At 30.8% G+C, this 19,899-nt stretch overlaps 2 protein-coding genes across 2 annotated transcripts; both read right to left on the bottom strand.

Annotated features, from left to right (window-relative positions):
* Window positions 1-9,064: 9,064 nt before the first annotated feature.
* On the bottom strand, window positions 9,065-10,134 carry LOC141705495 (ninja-family protein AFP3-like). Its single transcript, XM_074508417.1, has 3 exons — window positions 10,097-10,134; window positions 9,809-10,007; window positions 9,065-9,343 (listed from the first exon to the last, which is right to left on the bottom strand). The coding sequence occupies exons 1-3, from the start codon at window positions 10,132-10,134 to the stop codon at window positions 9,065-9,067; spliced, it is 516 nt and encodes a 171-aa protein (XP_074364518.1).
* A 5,219-nt stretch (window positions 10,135-15,353) lies between these two features.
* Window positions 15,354-16,435, bottom strand: LOC141705496 (ninja-family protein AFP3-like). The gene is made up of 2 exons (XM_074508418.1): window positions 16,193-16,435; window positions 15,354-15,632 (listed from the first exon to the last, which is right to left on the bottom strand). Exons 1-2 carry the CDS (start codon window positions 16,433-16,435, stop codon window positions 15,354-15,356), a joined length of 522 nt encoding a protein of 173 aa, XP_074364519.1.
* Window positions 16,436-19,899: the final 3,464 nt, after the last annotated feature.

Raw genomic sequence — 19,899 nt, forward strand, 5'->3', positions numbered from 1 at the left:
CTTTCTTTAAAATTAGTTGCCCTTACATGTTCATTGATATATAGTTAAAAGTCGCTACATAGTTTTCACCGAGCATTATTCTGTTGCATTATTACTTCTGCATGGTTGTGCTCAATAAAATTTCTGCACACCGCTCCTTCCAATATCGAGGTGGCAACTAGGGGCTCGGCTCGAAATCGACTAAAAATTTTTGGATCCGGACTCGATCTTGAGTTTAATCGAATCTTCAATTTCAAACTCGAATTTCGGCTCATAAAAGTTTGATAAGTTGGAGTTCATTTCAAAAATTCGAATCAATTTCATAAAATATTGATAAAAATTCAAAATATGACCGGTTCATAAATCCGATCGATTAAATATATAAAATAAAAAGAAAATATTGAACATTAACATAAAAATATATTTATAAAAAAATTAAAAATAATAGAGACTCGATAAACCTAGCCGAGTAATTTGAAACTCCTACTCGGCTCATTAAATAATTCTAATAGCTTGAGCAGCTCCAACCGCAAGTTGGTTGCGATTTGGTTGCAAATGAAGATATTGGAAAACCACAAGTTGCCTTTGATTTTTATTCTTTAACCGAACCAAACCGCACTACGTACGCACCAATTTGAGCTCGACCTAATTATTAAAGAATTGATTTAAATGTTACCACAATATGCGATTAATACATATAATATATGTGTGTGCGAATAAAAGAAATAAACAAAAAGGATATGAAGGAGAAGTTCTCGAGTTCAGTCGTATAAATGTCTCCTTAAAGCTATTACGGTCCTCACCGTATGTGCGAGGAGTTAGCCTCCCGGGATAAAATGAGAGAATGACGATGTTGCGCGAATAGCACATTCGACAAACTAGAATGGAGGAAGAAAGTATCACCGGAACAGAGAAATTGTAGGGTTTGTGTTTAGGAGACGACCGTGTGTTGTATTTCGAACGAATGAATAACCCTAAAGCTTATACGATAATATATAGACTCGAGAAAATGTGTGCGCTACTCCACGCATTAATTAATCAGTTGGTTAATAAATCAAATCCGTAATTGAATCTAATTATTATTATATCAAATCAATTATAATAATCCGTACTCAATACGAATTAAACTTTTAAAAAGCCCAATCCCAGTGGAGATTAAATTTAGCAAAACTAGTTCGTATTTATTCGGACCAATTTTCTGCTACATTCGTGTCCGTACATCGCACATGCAAGCTCTTGTGCGCGCACGTAGGTGTTGGAGCAATATATGATTAACACATTTCAACACTACATAAGTGTTTTGATATATAAAGCTATTTATGCTCCTTTGCAAAATCAATGTGTGACCTTCTTTTTTTCCACAAATTTCTATTACTAAGAGGCTAACTTTGAACGACCATATCTCATTTATCTATTTGTCATTTTGAGTGATTCAAAGTGTATCGGAAAACTCTTTCGGAGTAGTAAACATTCAAGTGTCACTCATTACACGCATACAACATTCGTTCACTCAAATTATAGCTCAAATTGACTTGACAATATGTGACTACTATCCACATTTTCCAACAATAAATATTTTAAGAAACGAACTCAAATAGCTCACAAATAATTTCACTCATAATTTATAAATCTATTATGACAACCAACCAACATTTCTCACTTTAACTTTTTATTACGTGCTCATTACCTTGTGGACACCACAGAAAAATTGAAATTGTATATAGTACCTATATACCTTGGACATGTGAGAGATTTTATTTTGATGCTGTGATTGTTAATACTGAGTGAGATCTAAGTGTTGGCTAACTTTTGATTTTTTCTTTTCAAATATATATAAATATGGGCTTTCTATATAAAAAAGAAATCCAAAATCCGCTTATCTATTTAATAATATTTTAGTCAATTAATTACTTTATATTATGAAATTGGTATAAAAAATATAGCGGTTTACAGTATATTGTAAAATATAATAATGATAATAATATAATTTTTAAATTTATGTCATATATTGTTCAAAACTAATCATATAAATTCTTAATTATAATAATCAGACCCTAAACCATACTTTCATATATAGATTATATTGCAATACAAATCTAGCTATTCTGGCTAATTTACTAAAAATTTAAAGAATTTTCCTGTAATTTTTTTTTTGATAAATATGGCTTACAACTGTTCTAGCAAATTTTATAGGTGAGGTAGGGAGAAACTATAAAACATAAACTCTTAACAAACAAGAAAAACCATCTGACTATACTAGATCCATATTAAGAGAGCTGAAGATATATGATGATGTTCTTGATTAAGTGAAGTAAGAATTCGAATTATTTGATCCGTAGAGTGGTTTGGCAACATTACTACAGTTACCTGCATGTTAATGAACTCGGCTGCAGTCACTTAGCTAGTCATAGACCTACCATGACAGGCACAAATAATATATGTATCATGCTCTCAGTAGCATAAGATAGTTAATATAACATGCTGATATGAAGTCAATATATAGAACATTGTTATACAGGTGACTGTGAGTCAGGAGACATAAGATAGTTATATAACACACATAAAATACCCATTGCACAAGTCATAAGATAGTCACAGCACAAATAAACATCTGATAATGACACAAATTCATGAGACAAACCAACATTCAAGTCACAAATTACATCACAAAGCATACCAACACTTGAGTCACAAACTACACATTCTGATGGCCAAATGTTCAGCAAATAAAACTACATATAATAAGATACCTATTAGAAGAGTTCAAACAGACTTATGACTAGTTATGATATATGATGTGATGTGCTTAATAATGTGGATTGACCACTTCACCATCACCAACAACAGGCATGACTGTGATGTGTCTCTCCGGAAAGGCAACATCATCACCACCTGCATGTTTGATGAACTCAGCTGGAGTCATGGAAAAAGCATGGCAGGCACAAAGGATACGAGTTTCCTCCTGGTTGTACTTGGACAGATACCCATTTATCTTTCGCCCAGAGATGGTAGTACAAACATGTGGCATTTCTGAGACTTTCTTGAACTCTCTCCCATTAGCTCGGTTTTTGTCAGCTGATCCAATGTTTGCAGGGAATCCATGGCCTGTGATTTGTTTGTTCATTTAAATAGAATCATATAAATGAGAAAATTAATTTACAAAGATAAGAAGGCAATAACAGTGTAAATGTCAAACTGGAGTTGGTGAGGTTCTTCCAAATGACAGAAGATGATACTTTCAATGTCAATTCCACAGATCAAATATTATAGAGTAACAAACTCCTCATTTGTGTGCAGATATGGCATAATAAAGAACTAATTCGCGTAAACAAACCCTCTTTATGTTTTTCATGATCTATTATAATGTATCTGCTTAATTAATTTAGAGCAGTAACATTTTTCATCTATCTAAGATATGAAAAAACTAGATGTTCATGCTAAACATTTTTTGATACCCCGAGACTCCCAATTAAAATATCACACACACAAATAATTGGATACAAATGCGAAAAGAGTTGTCTTACAAGCACAAATAAGTGGCTAAAAAATACGAAAAGAAATGTATGTTACCTTCAATGATTTGATTTTGGAAGTAACTAATTGTTAAAGAGCCGCTGGAATGGAGGGACCTCCTGTTAGCATCCATAGGCGCACCAGTTAGTTTATGATTTCTCTGTGGATCCACACCAAATCTTCCATTCAAAGAAAGGCTCAGACTTAAATCAATTTCTTCAACTACAGCCTCCTTTCCTCTCATACTTGAACAAATAAAACACCAAGATAAATTTTATGAGTAATAAATGAATTGATATACAAATCGATAGAGTAACAAAAGTGATAGTAATACCTTGATGGGGATGCCAGGGGATTGATTGAATGAACCATAGTTAAATGTGAATACCTCTTTAATTAACTCTGGGTACTAACTGCAGTAGTCCTGCCACTCTAAAGAGTTGAAAACCTCATGTCAGCTAACTAGGTGCGTGGCAGTATGCTAAGAATTAACTAGTGACACGTATTGACACATTCCACGTCCTGAAACAGACATGTATCGAACTTATCTCTAACCTCTAACTCACTTCTTCAATGCCCAAGACTCACATGTATTCTGTTTACAGATAAAACTGAGTAAATGTATTCCGTTTACAGACAAAAAATAGTAACTGAATGACATATAGTTAATTATGTATTGGTTACTGTTACAAAATTGAAACTCCCCTACATTTTACTGATTTTTATAAATTCCTAAAATAATAATTTCAATTTTTCTTATTTAACATATTTACTACTTTTTTAATATCATCTCAATTGTTATTATTTATAATTTTTATGATACATTCTAATTGATGACTTAAAAAAATGTTATAGTATTCTTTTTATGAAACTAATAGTGATACAACATCAATAACTTATCTTTATAGCCTTGTATGCATCTATTCAATAATATGGATTATTTGGATGTGCAATTTTTAAACATATTTGATTAAAAGATAAAAGGAAATTTATAAAAATTCTAAGTTTTTTTATGATATTAATATCTTATGGAAAATATTTGTAACCATTAAAGTAATAAATGTAACTTTTTTTTTTATTTTTATGAAAAATAATTGAAATTACTTTTTGTTGCACTTGATTAAAAACTTGTTCTTAAGTAATAAAAAATGGATCGTAATTACTAAATTTTAAAGTTGCAAATAAGTTTGCCAAGTTATAAAACTATTTTGATTTTTTTTAAAATAATTTAAAGGTTTTTATTTTTGTAAATTATTACGGAAAACAATATTTTATATTTTTTTTCCCATTCTTTATGTCTTTTTAATAAACCCATTTTTTCAATCTATTTATCTAAATATTACTTAACTTTTTTATGTATTTGAGAGAATAGTTAAATAATAAAAATACAAAATTTTACCAAGACAAAAAGCAAAATAATATTTAAAGTACCTAAAATACATATGAGGTACAAATAAATATAAATGTTATTAGGGTTGACAAAGCTATTAACAAAATTTTTTATTTCTTTTTTCAAAAATATTGAAACTCTTGGATGACACTGCATGAACTATATGATTCCTATTTAACTATTCTTCATAAATGAAATGAGCCCTATTTATATGATTCGTGCCAATAAAAAAATGACATGTTTTATTTATATATTATTTAGTAAAAAATCTTGTCTTTCTGTAAATGATTTCTCGAAATGAATAATGCTAGATAACAAAATGACTTGGTCAAAATTTAAATTTAAACATTTTTGTAACAATATTTGGGACATCTACATTTTAAACATGTAGCATTGCTATACATGCAATGGTAAGTATTGTCTTCTAGGGACACTATCGTTCTAGCTCGGTAAATATTAGTTAATAACATAGTTGAAAACTTCATTCACATTCTTTAATGAATAACAAATCTCAGATGCCATCAACAATGAAATCACTATTTAAAATCCTAAAAAAAAACATTAAAACACCATGGGAAATAACTGGACCATGCTCAAGTCCCAAATACAAAACTGCCATTCCAACTCTCTCTCAAAGATGTTCGAGTTTTTTCGCCTGCAACACCACCAACCAATCCCATTGTGCCCACCTCTGATCCCGAAACTGTTTATGATATCCAGTACTATGCTCGCGATCAGCGTCGTAACAGGCCACCTATTCGAATGACAGTTCTGAAGAAAAGTGATGCTGTGAAAATGATGTAAGATAAGAAAAGTTTTGGTGTGCCTGATTTACCTCCGGTTTATCTTACCAAAACGGTGGAAGAAGATTTCGATGCTCATGGTGGAGGTTACGTGCAATACAAATAAGGTTGGTAGCTATAAGAATGCATCATAATTCTCAAATTAAGATATCAGGGAGAGAGAAGAGTAGAAAGAACAAAAAAGACCCCCAAAATTTTCAGCTAGGACATGTCAGAGATCTTGTAGATGTATGCTAACTTCATTTAAATTTTTAATAGTGATCTACACTATTCAAAATGAACCACATTTACTAAGAATGTGCTCACGGACAAATATTTTCTCCGTCCCTCTTTTTTCCGACCGGTCAAGATAACCAAATTTTAACTGAAATTTATTATTATTTTATAATTGAATAAAATAAAAAAATTATATTATTAAAAAATATATTTACTCTACTTTAATATATGATTTTTAGTATTTTAAAATAATATAAGAGTAATTTTTAATTTTTGATAAACAATTAATATTTTGAATGATAAAAAATGAATTTTTAATAAAAAGTTGATTAATTTGAATGATAAAAAATAAAATGTGACAAGAGGGAGTATAAAAAAACCCTTTCTTTAAAATTAGTTGCCCTTACATGTTCATTGATATATAGTTAAAAGTCGCTACATAGTTTTCACCGAGCATTATTCTGTTGCATTATTACTTCTGCATGGTTGTGCTCAATAAAATTTCTGCACACCGCTCCTTCCAATATCGAGGTGGCAACTAGGGGCTCGGCTCGAAATCGACTAAAAATTTTTGGATCCGGACTCGATCTTGAGTTTAATCGAATCTTCAATTTCAAACTCGAATTTCGGCTCATAAAAGTTTGATAAGTTGGAGTTCATTTCAAAAATTCGAATCAATTTCATAAAATATTGATAAAAATTCAAAATATGACCGGTTCATAAATCCGATCGATTAAATATATAAAATAAAAAGAAAATATTGAACATTAACATAAAATATATTTATAAAAAAAATTAAAAATAATAGAGACTCGATAAACCTAGCCGAGTAATTTGAAACTCCTACTCGGCTCATTAAATAATTCTAATAGCTTGAGCAGCTCCAACCGCAAGTTGGTTGCGATTTGGTTGCAAATGAAGATATTGGAAAACCACAAGTTGCCTTTGATTTTTATTCTTAACCGAACCAAACCGCACTACGTACGCACCAATTTGAGCTCGACCTAATTATTAAAGAATTGATTTAAATGTTACCACAATATGCGATTAATACATATAATATATGTGTGTGCGAATAAAAGAAATAAACAAAAAGGATATGAAGGAGAAGTTCTCGAGTTCAGTCGTATAAATGTCTCCTTAAAGCTATTACGGTCCTCACCGTATGTGCGAGGAGTTAGCCTCCCGGGATAAAATGAGAGAATGACGATGTTGCGCGAATAGCACATTCGACAAACTAGAATGGAGGAAGAAAGTATCACCGGAACAGAGAAATTGTAGGGTTTGTGTTTAGGAGACGACCGTGTGTTGTATTTCGAACGAATGAATAACCCTAAGCTTATACGATAATATATAGACTCGAGAAAATGTGTGCGCTACTCCACGCATTAATTAATCAGTTGGTTAATAAATCAAATCCGTAATTGAATCTAATTATTATTATATCAAATCAATTATAATAATCCGTACTCAATACGAATTAAACTTTTAAAAGCCCAATCCCAGTGGAGATTAATTTAGCAAAACTAGTTCGTATTTATTCGGACCAATTTTCTGCTACATTCGTGTCCGTACATCGCACATGCAAGCTCTTGTGCGCGCACGTAGGTGTTGGAGCAATATATGATTAACACATTTCAACACTACATAAGTGTTTTGATATATAAAGCTATTTATGCTCCTTTGCAAAATCAATGTGTGACCTTCTTTTTTTCCACAAATTTCTATTACTAAGAGGCTAACTTTGAACGACCATATCTCATTTATCTATTTGTCATTTTGAGTGATTCAAAGTGTATCGGAAAACTCTTTCGGAGTAGTAAACATTCAAGTGTCACTCATTACACGCATACAACATTCGTTCACTCAAATTATAGCTCAAATTGACTTGACAATATGTGACTACTATCCACATTTTCCAACAATAAATATTTTAAGAAACGAACTCAAATAGCTCACAAATAATTTCACTCATAATTTATAAATCTATTATGACAACCAACCAACATTTCTCACTTTAACTTTTTATTACGTGCTCATTACCTTGTGGACACCACAGAAAAATTGAAATTGTATATAGTACCTATATACCTCGGACATGTGAGAGATTTTATTTTGATGCTGTGATTGTTAATACTGAGTGAGATCTAAGTGTTGGCTAACTTTTGATTTTTTCTTTTCAAATATATATAAATATGGGCTTTCTATATAAAAAAGAAATCCAAAATCCGCTTATCTATTTAATAATATTTTAGTCAAATTAATTACTTTATATTATGAAATTGGTATAAAAAATATAGCGGTTTACAGTATATTGTAAAATATAATAATGATAATAATATAATTTTTAAATTTATGTCATATATTGTTCAAAACTAATCATATAAATTCTTAATTATAATAATCAGACCCTAAACCATACTTTCATATATAGATTATATTGCAATACAAATCTAGCTATTCTGGCTAATTTACTAAAAATTTAAAGAATTTTCCTGTAATTTTTTTTTTGATAAATATGGCTTACAACTGTTCTAGCAAATTTTATAGGTGAGGTAGGGAGAAACTATAAAACATAAACTCTTAACAAACAAGAAAAACCATCTGACTATACTAGATCCATATTAAGAGAGCTGAAGATATATGATGATGTTCTTGATTAAGTGAAGTAAGAATTCGAATTATTTGATCCGTAGAGTGGTTTGGCAACATTACTACAGTTACCTGCATGTTAATGAACTCGGCTGCAGTCACTTAGCTAGTCATAGACCTACCATGACAGGCACAAATAATATATGTATCATGCTCTCAGTAGCATAAGATAGTTAATATAACATGCTGATATGAAGTCAATATATAGAACATTGTTATACAGGTGACTGTGAGTCAGGAGACATAAGATAGTTATATAACACACATAAAATACCCATTGCACAAGTCATAAGATAGTCACAGCACAAATAAACATCTGATAATGACACAAATTCATGAGACAAACCAACATTCAAGTCACAAATTACATCACAAAGCATACCAACACTTGAGTCACAAACTACACATTCTGATGGCCAAATGTTCAGCAAATAAAACTACATATAATAAGATACCTATTAGAAGAGTTCAAACAGACTTATGACTAGTTATGATATATGATGTGATGTGCTTAATAATGTGGATTGACCACTTCACCATCACCAACAACAGGCATGACTGTGATGTGTCTCTCCGGAAAGGCAACATCACCACCACCTGCATGTTTGATGAACTCAGCTGGAGTCATGGAAAAAGCATGGCAGGCACAAAGGATACGAGTTTCCTCCTGGTTGTACTTGGACAGATACCCATTTATCTTTCGGCCAGAGATGGTAGTACAAACATGTGGCATTTCTGAGACTTTCTTGAACTCTCTCCCATTAGCTCGGTTTTGCAGGGAATCCATGGCCTGTGATTTGTTTGTTCATTTAAATAGAATCATATAAATGGGAAAATTAATTAACAAAGAAAAGAAGGCAATAACAGTGTAAATGTCAAACTGGAGTTGGTGAGGTTCTTCCAAATGACAGAAGATGATACTTTCAATGTCAATTCCACAGATCAAATATTATAGAGTAACAAACTCCTCATTTGTGTGCAGATATGGCATAATAAAGAACTAATTCGCGTAAACAAACCCTCTTTATGTTTTTCATGATCTATTATAATGTATCTGCTTAATTAATTTAGAGCAGTAACATTTTTCATCTATCTAAGATATGAAAAAACTAGATGTTCATGCTAAACATTTTTTGATACCCCGAGACTCCCAATTAAAATATCACACACACAAATAATTGGATACAAATACGAAAAGAGTTGTCTTACAAGCACAAATAAGTGGCTAAAAAATACGAAAAGAAATGTATGTTACCTTCAATGATTGATTTTGGAAGTAACTAATTGTTAAAGAGCCGCTGGAATGGAGGGACCTCCTGTTAGCATCCATAGGCGCACCAGTTAGTTTATGATTTCTCTGTGGATCCACACCAAATCTTCCATTCAAAGAAAGGCTCAGACTTAAATCAATTTCTTCATTGATTTCTTCAACTACAGCCTCCTTTCCTCTCATACTTGAACAAATAAAACACCAAGATAAATTTTATGAGTAATAAATGAATTGATATACAAATCGATAGAGTAACAAAAGTGATAGTAATACCTTGATGGGGATGCCAGGGGATTGATTGAATGAACCATAGTTAAATGTGAATACCTCTTTAATTAACTCTGGGTACTAACTGCAGTAGTCCTGCCACTCTAAAGAGTTGAAAACCTCATGTCAGCTAACTAGGTGCGTTGCAGTATGCTAAGAATTAACTAGTGACACGTATTGACACATTCCACGTCCTGAAACAGACATGTATCGAACTTATCTCTAACCTCTAACTCACTTCTTCAATGCCCAAGACTCACATGTATTCTATTTACAGATAAAACTGAGTAAATGTATTCCGTTTACAGACAAAAAATAGTAACTGAATGACATATAGTTAATTATGTATTGGTTACTGTTACAAAATTGAAACTCCCGTACATTTTACTGATTTTTATAAATTCCTAAAATAATAATTTCAATTTTTATTAACATATTTACTACTTTTTTAATATCATCTCAATTGTTATTATTTATAATTTTTATGATACATTCTAATTGATGACTTTAAAAAATGTTATAGTATTCTTTTTATGAAAATAATAGTGATACAACATCAATAACTTATCTTTATAGCCTTGTATGCATCTATTCAATAATATGGATTATTTGGATGTGCAATTTTTAAACATATTTGATTAAAAGATAAAAGGAAATTTATAAAAATTCTAAGTTTTTTTATGATATTAATATCTTATGGAAAATATTTGTAACCATTAAAAGTAATAAATGTAACTTTTTTTTTATTTTTATGAAAAATAATTGAAATTACTTTTTGTTGCACTTGATTAAAAACTTGTTATTAAGTAATAAAAAATGGATCGTAATTACTAATTTTAAAGTTGCAAATAAGTTTGCCAAGTTATAAAACTATTTTGATTTTTTTTAAAATAATTTAAAGGTTTTTATTTTTGTAAATTATTACGGAAAACAATATTTTATATTTTTTTTCCCATTCTTTATGTCTTTTTAATAAACCCATTTTTTCAATCTATTTATCTAAATATTACTTAACTTTTTTATGTATTTGAGAGAATAGTTAAATAATAAAAATACAAAATTTTACCAAGACAAAAAGCAAAATAATATTTAAAGTACCTAAAATACATATGAGGTACAAATAAATATAAATGTTATTAGGGTTGACAAGCTATTAACAAAATTTTTTATTTCTTTTTTCAAAAATATTGAAACTCTTGGATGACACTGCATGAACTATATGATTCCTATTTAACTATTCTTCATAAATGAAATGAGCCCTATTTATATGATTCGTGCCAATAAAAAAATGACATGTTTTATTTATATATTATTTAGTAAAAAATCTTGTCTTTCTGTAAATGATTTCTCGAAATGAATAATGCTAGATAACAAAATGACTTGGTCAAAATTTAAATTTAAACATTTTTGTAACAATATTTGGGACATCTACATTTTAAACATGTAGCATTGCTATACATGCAATGGTAAGTATTGTCTTCTAGGGACACTATCCTTCTAGCTCGGTAAATATTAGTTAATAACATAGTTGAAAACTTCATTCACATTCTTTAATGAATAACAAATCTCAGACATTGTTCAGGCGATGCCATCAACAATGAAATCACTATTTAAAATCCTAAGAAAAAACATTAAAATACCATGGGAAATAACTGGACCATGCTCAAGTCCCGAATACAAAACTGCCATTCCAACTCTCTCTCAAAGATGTTCGAGTTTTTTTCGCCTGCAACACCACCAACCAATCCCATTGTGCCCACCTCTGATCCCGAAACTGTTTATGATATCCAGTACTATGCTCGCGATCAGCGTCGTAACAGGCCACCTATTCGAATGACAGTTCTGAAGAAAAGTGATGCTGTGAAAATGATGTAAGATAAGAAAAGTTTTGGTGTGCCTGATTTACCTCCGGTTTATCTTACCAAAACGGTGGAAGAAGATTTCGATGCTCATGGTGGAGGTTACGTGCAATACAAATAAGGTTGGTAGCTATAAGAATGCATCATAATTCTCAAATTAAGATATCAGGGAGAGAGAAGAGTAGAAAGAACAAAAAAGACCCCCAAAATTTTCAGCTAGGACATGTCAGAGATCTTGTAGATGTATGCTAACTTCATTTAAATTTTTAATAGTGATCTACACTATTCAAAATGAACCACATTTACTAAGAATGTGCTCACGGACAAATATTTTCTCCGTCCCTCTTTTTTCCGAACGGTCAAGATAACCAAATTTTAACTGAAATTTATTATTATTTTATAATTGAATAAAATAAAAAAATTATATTATTAAAAATATATTTACTCTACTTTAATATATGATTTTTAGTATTTTAAAATAATATAAGAGTAATTTTTAATTTTTGATAAACAATTAATGATTTTGAATGATAAAAAATGAATTTTTAATAAAAAGTTGATTAATTTGAATGATAAAAAAGAAAATGTGACAAGAGGGAGTATAAAAAAACCCTTTCTTTAAAATTAGTTGCCCTTACATGTTCATTGATATATAGTTAAAAGTCGCTACATAGTTTTCACCGAGCATTATTCTGTTGCATTATTACTTCTGCATGGTTGTGCTCAATAAAATTTCTGCACACCGCTCCTTCCAATATCGAGGTGGCAACTAGGGGCTCGGCTCGAAATCGACTAAAAATTTTTGGATCCGGACTCGATCTTGAGTTTAATCGAATCTTCAATTTCAAACTCGAATTTCGGCTCATAAAAGTTTGATAAGTTGGAGTTCATTTCAAAAATTCGAATCAATTTCATAAAATATTGATAAAAATTCAAAATATGACCGGTTCATAAATCCGATCGATTAAATATATAAAATAAAAAGAAAATATTGAACATTAACATAAAAATAAATTTATAAAAAAAATTAAAAATAATAGAGACTCGATAAACCTAGCCGAGTAATTTGAAACTCCTACTCGGCTCGTTAAATAATTCTAATAGCTTGAGCAGCTCCAACCGCAAGTTGGTTGCGATTTGGTTGCAAATGAAGATATTGGAAAACCACAAGTTGCCTTTGATTTTTATTCTTTAACCGAACCAAACCGCACTACGTACGCACCAATTTGAGCTCGACCTAATTATTAAAGAATTGATTTAAATGTTACCACAATATGCGATTAATACATATAATATATGTGTGTGCGAATAAAAGAAATAAACAAAAAGGATATGAAGGAGAAGTTCTCGAGTTCAGTCGTATAAATGTCTCCTTAAAGCTATTACGGTCCTCACCGTATGTGCGAGGAGTTAGCCTCCCGGGATAAAATGAGAGAATGACGATGTTGCGCGAATAGCACATTCGACAAACTAGAATGGAGGAAGAAAGTATCACCGGAACAGAGAAATTGTAGTGTTTGTGTTTAGGAGACGGCCGTGTGTTGTATTTCGAACGAATGAATAACCCTAAAGCTTATACGATAATATATAGACTCGAGAAAATGTGTGCGCTACTCCACGCATTAATTAATCAGTTGGTTAATAAATCAAATCCGTAATTGAATCTAATTATTATTATATCAAATCAATTATAATAATCCGTACTCAATACGAATTAAACTTTTAAAAAGCCCAATCCCAGTGGAGATTAAATTTAGCAAAACTAGTTCGTATTTATTCGGACCAATTTTCTGCTACATTCGTGTCCGTACATCGCACATGCAAGCTCTTGTGCGCGCACGTAGGTGTTGGAGCAATATATGAGTAACACATTTCAACACTACATAAGTGTTTTGATATATAAAGCTATTTATGCTCCTTTGCAAAATCAATGTGTGACCTTCTTTTTTTCCACAAATTTCTATTACTAAGAGGCTAACTTTGAACGACCATATCTCATTTATCTATTTGTCATTTTGAGTGATTCAAAGTGTCTCGGAAAACTCTTTCGGAGGAGTAAACATTCAAGTGTCACTCATTACACGCATACAACATTCGTTCACTCAAATTATAGCTCAAATTGACTTGACAATATGTGACTACTATCCACATTTTCCAACTATAAATATTTTAAGAAACGAACTCAAATAGCTCACAAATAATTTCACTCATAATTTATAAATCTATTATGACAACCAACCAACATTTCTCACTTTAACTTTTTATTACGTGCTCATTACCTTGTGGACATCACAGAAAAATTGAAATTGTATATAGTACCTATATACCTCGGACATGTGAGAGATTTTATTTTGATGCTGTGATTGTTAATACTGAGTGAGATCTAAGTGTTGGCTAACTTTTGATTTTTTCTTTTCAAATATATATAAATATGGGCTTTCTATATAAAAAAGAAATCCAAAATCCGCTTATCTATTTAATAATATTTTAGTCAAATTAATTACTTTATATTATGAAATTGGTATAAAAAATATAGCGGTTTACAGTATATTGTAAAATATAATAATGATAATAATATAATTTTTAAATTTATGTCATATATTGTTCAAAACTAATCATATAAATTCTTAATTATAATAATCAGACCCTAAACCATACTTTCATATATAGATTATATTGCAATACAAATCTAGCTATTCTGGCTAATTTACTAAAAATTTAAAGAATTTTCCTGTAATTTTTTTTTTTGATAAATATTGCTTACAACTGTTCTAGCTAATTTTATAGGTGAGGTAGGGAGAAACTATAAAACATAAACTCTTAACAAACAAGAAAAACCATCTGACTATACTAGATCCATATTAAGAGAGCTGAAGATATATGATGATGTTCTTGATTAAGTGAAGTAAGAATTCGAATTATTTGATCCGTAGAGTGGTTTGGCAACATTACTACAGTTACCTGCATGTTAATGAACTCGGCTGCAGTCACTTAGCTAGTCATAGACCTACCATGACAGGCACAAATAATATATGTATCATGCTCTCAGTAGCATAAGATAGTTAATATAACATGCTGATATGAAGTCAATATATAGAACATTGTTATACAGGTGACTGTGAGTCAGGAGACATATATAAGATAGTTATATAACACACATAAAATACCCATTGCACAAGTCATAAGATAGTCACAGCACAAATAAACATCTGATAATGACACAAATTCATGAGACAAACCAACATTCAAGTCACAAATTACATCACAAAGCATACCAACACTTGAGTCACAAACTACACATTCTGATGGCCAAATGTTCAGCAAATAAAACTACATATAATAAGATACCTATTAGAAGAGTTCAAACAGACTTATGACTAGTTATGATATATGATGTGATGTGCTTAATAATGTGGATTGACCACTTCACCATCACCAACAACAGGCATGACTGTGATGTGTCTCTCCGGAAAGGCAACATCACCACCACCTGCATGTTTGATGAACTCAGCTGGAGTCATGGAAAAAGCATGGCAGGCACAAAGGATACGAGTTTCCTCCTGGTTGTACTTGGACAGATACCCATTTATCTTTCGGCCAGAGATGGTAGTACAAACATGTGGCATTTCTGAGACTTTCTTGAACTCTCTCCCATTAGCTCGGTTTTGCAGGGAATCCATGGCCTGTGATTTGTTTGTTCATTTAAATAGAATCATATAAATGGGAAAATTAATTAACAAAGAAAAGAAGGCAATAACAGTGTAAATGTCAAACTGGAGTTGGTGAGGTTCTTCCAAATGACAGAAGATAATGCTTTCAATGTCAATTCCACAGATCAAATATTATAGAGTAACAAACTCCTCATTTGTGTGCTGATATGGCATAATAAAGAACTAATTCGCGTAAACAAACCCTCTTTATGTTTTTCATGATCTATTATAATGTATCTGCTTAATTAATTGGAGCAGTAACATTTTTCATCTATCTAAGATATGAAAAAAAACTAGATGTTCATGCTAAACATTTTTTGATACCCCGAGACTCCCAATTAAAAATCACACACACACAAATAATTGGATACAAATGCGAAAAGAGTTGTCTCACAAGTACAAATAAGTGGCAAAAAAATACGAAAAGAAATGTATGTTACCCTCAATGATTTGATTTTGGAAGTAATTAATTGTTGAAGAGCGCTGGAATGGAGTGACCTCCTGTTAGCATCCATAGGCGCCAATGACTGTACCTCTTGTCTTCTGGTTTCCATTACCCTCGGGCCAGTTGGAAAGGAAGGCCGCATTTTAACCTCAACACCATTTTCATTAAAAACAGCCGACCTCCTTTGGTGAGGGTTGATCAAATGAGAAGGTGCACCAGTTAGTTTATGATTTCTTTGTGGATCCACACCAAATCTTCCATTCAAAGAAAGGCTCAGACTTAAATCAATGTCTTCATTGATTTCTTCAACTACAGCCTCCTTTCCTCTCATACTTGAACAAATAAAACACCAAGATAAATTTTATGAGTAATAAATTAATTGATATACAAATCGATAGAGTAGCAAAAGTGATAGTAATACCTTGATGGGGATGCCAGGGGATTGATTGAATGAACCATAGTTAAATGTGAATGCCTCTTTAATTAACTCTGGGTACTAACTGCAGTAGTCTTGCCACTCTAAAGAGTTGAATACTTCATTTAAGATGAAAGGCAGAGTTGTGTATGTTAGCTCACTAGGTGCGTGGCAGTATGCTAAGATTGAACTAGTGACAGTATTGACACATTCCAAACAGACAAATGTATGGAACTTATCTATAACCTCTAACTCACTTCTTCAATGCCCAACGCTCACATGTATTTGAGTAAATGTATTCCGTTTACAGACAAAAATTGAGTAACTGAATGACATATAGTTAATTGGTTACGGTTACAAAAATGAAACTTCCCTACATTTTACTGATTTTTATAAATTCCTAAAATAATAATTTCAATTTTTCTAATTTAACATATTTACTACATTTTTAATATCATCTCAATTGTTATTATTTACAATTTTTATGATACATTCTAATTAATGACTTAAAATAATGAGATATTATTGATTTTATGAAACTAATATTGATACAATGTCAATAACTTATCTTTATAGTATTGTATACATCTATTAATAATATGGATTACTTAAATGGGCAATTTTTAAACAGATTTGATCTATCTTATGTAAAAGATAAAAGGGATTTTTTTTTCAAAAATGTCCAAGTTGCAGAAAATATTTGAAAAAATATGGATCAACCTATGCAACTCATGTGTTGTGCAACCTGTATTCGTATTTTTGCAAATATTTTGCTAAAAAGTGGTATTTTTGGTAAATTCCCAATATATAAAAGGGAATTTATAAAAAATTCTACGATTTTTATGTGACATTAATATCTTATGAAAATATTTGTAACCATTAAAAGTAACAAATGTAACTTTTTTTTATTTTTATGAAAAATAATTGAAATTAATTTTTGTTGCATTTGATTTAAAAACTTGTTCTTATGTAATAAAAATGATTGTAATTACTAAATTTGCAAATAAGTTTGCCAAGTTATTACACTGTTTTGATTTTTTAAAAATAATTTAAAGGTTTGTATTTTTGCAATTTATTTTGGAAAATAATCTTTTTTATATTTTTTTTCCATTCTTTATGTCTTTTTGATAAACCCATTTTTTCAATCTGTTTATCTAAATATTACTTAACTTTTTATGTATTTGAGAGAATAGTTAAATAATAAAAATACAAAATTTTACCAAGACAAAAAGCAAAATAATATTTAAAATACCTAAAATACATATGAGGAAGAAATAAATATAAATGTTATTAGGATTGACAAAGCTATTAACAAAATTTTATATTTCTTTTTTCAAAAATAATGAAACTCTTGAATGACACCCCACGAACTTCATTAATTATAATTTACACTTTTTATTAAAAATTTTCTATTTTACATTATAAATAATTGTTGAACTTCAAAAGGTACTTTAATTATGTAAATATATAAATTAATTAAGTAATTTTAATGCATAAATCAAGAAATCGATCAAAGCTAATTTGTGATCTAGCAAAATCTGTAATCAAGCATTTACCAAGTTTTAAGAAATTGTAGACATTTAATAGAAGATTCGATCAATTTTTATTGTATGTAAAAAATAATTGTAATTTACTTATATTGAATTTGAAATCTAATAATATAAATGCACAAACTATTAATTCTATAATAAATATTTTGAAATGTTTGAAAATTTCTATTCCTAATATTTTTTATATATATAGAGTCAAAGAGAAATATCAAAGTATCCCAAAATTTTGAAGAAAAAACAGTTTAATTAACTATTCTTCCCTATTTATATGATTCCTACCAATAAAAAAAATGACATGTATTATTCATGTCTTATTTAGTAAAAATCTTGTCTTTCTAGAAATGATTTCTCGAAATGAATAATGCTGGATACCAAAATGACTTTGTCAAAATTTAAACATTTTTGTAACAATATTTGAGACATCTACATTTTAAACATGTAGCATTGCTATACATGCAATGGTAAGTATTGTCTCCTAGGGACCTATCCTAGCCTGGTAAATATCCTTTAATAACGGAGTTGAAAACTTCATTCACATTCTTTAATGAAAAACAAATCTCAACATTTTTTAGGCGATGGCATCAACAAGGAAATCACTATTTTAAATCCTAAGAAAATACATTAAACACCATGGGAAATAACTGGACCATGCTCAAGTCCCGAATACAAAACCGTCATTCCAACTCTCAAAGATGTTCGAGTTTTTTCGCCTGCAACACCCCCAGCCAATCCCATTGTGCCCACCTCTGATCCCGAAACTGTTTATGATATCCAGTATTATTTTCGCGATCAGCGTCGTAACAGGCCGCCTATTCGAAAGACGGTTCTGAAGAAAGCCGATGCTGTGAAAATGATGAAATATATGAAAAGTTTTAGTGTGCCTGATTTGCCTCCTGTTTATCTTAACAAAACGGTGGAAGAAGATTACAATGCTCGTGGTGGCGGTTACGTGCAATACAAATAAGGCAGGTAGCGTAGCTATATATGAATGCATCATAATTCTCAAATAAAGATATCCATTGAACAGGGGTCCGGGATATTATTAAGCTTGGTATACAGAATTGTGTACAAAAAGTGTAAAAAAAATTTGTACAATGACATGACAATTGATTTGAGATATTTTAAGGAAAATATTTGGTATACAGAATGGTGTACAAAATTTTGTATATAATGATATGTGGTGTGTTTTAATTTGAATGGGCCCCTGTCACTACAAGAATAATGTCAATATACATCACACATTAGACATCGGTTAACTTTGCCACTGATGTTAAAAGAAGTATTGACATCACCCCGTATTTTTGTGATGTCTTTATTCTTTATAGACATCGGTTATAATTAAACCGATGTCTAAAATTCACCAAAAAAATAATAATTTTGCGCCCACCTTTTCTTTCCCCCCCTTAGTCAAATTTTCATTCAGTTTTAATTCTAAATTCCCCCCCAATCCCAAAATTCTCCCCCCCTTAACCAAATTTTGGTTCCCCAAATCAATCTTCAGACACAAAATCAAACCTCTCTCTCTCTCTCTCTCGAAACTCTCTCTCTCTCGATCGAACCTCTCTCCCCTCACAATCTCTCTGAACTCCGGCCATCATCTCACCATCACAATCTCTCTCCCTCTCTCTCTCACCTCTCTCTCTCGAACTGGAACCTCTCTCTCTCTCTCTGAACCTCTTTCCGCTCTCAATCTCTCTGTTAAGCCTCTTTCAGTTAACCTATCTACTTCGGTAAGTGTTGTATCTACTTGAATCGAACTGCTCTTCTCTGCATGAACACCAGTTTTCAAAGTTGAGGATTTTTGAATTCAAAACCCTAATTTTGTAAATT

This window comes from Apium graveolens, unplaced genomic scaffold (genome assembly GCF_009905375.1).
Source record: "Apium graveolens cultivar Ventura unplaced genomic scaffold, ASM990537v1 ctg8932, whole genome shotgun sequence".
NCBI lineage: Eukaryota > Viridiplantae > Streptophyta > Magnoliopsida > Apiales > Apiaceae > Apium > Apium graveolens.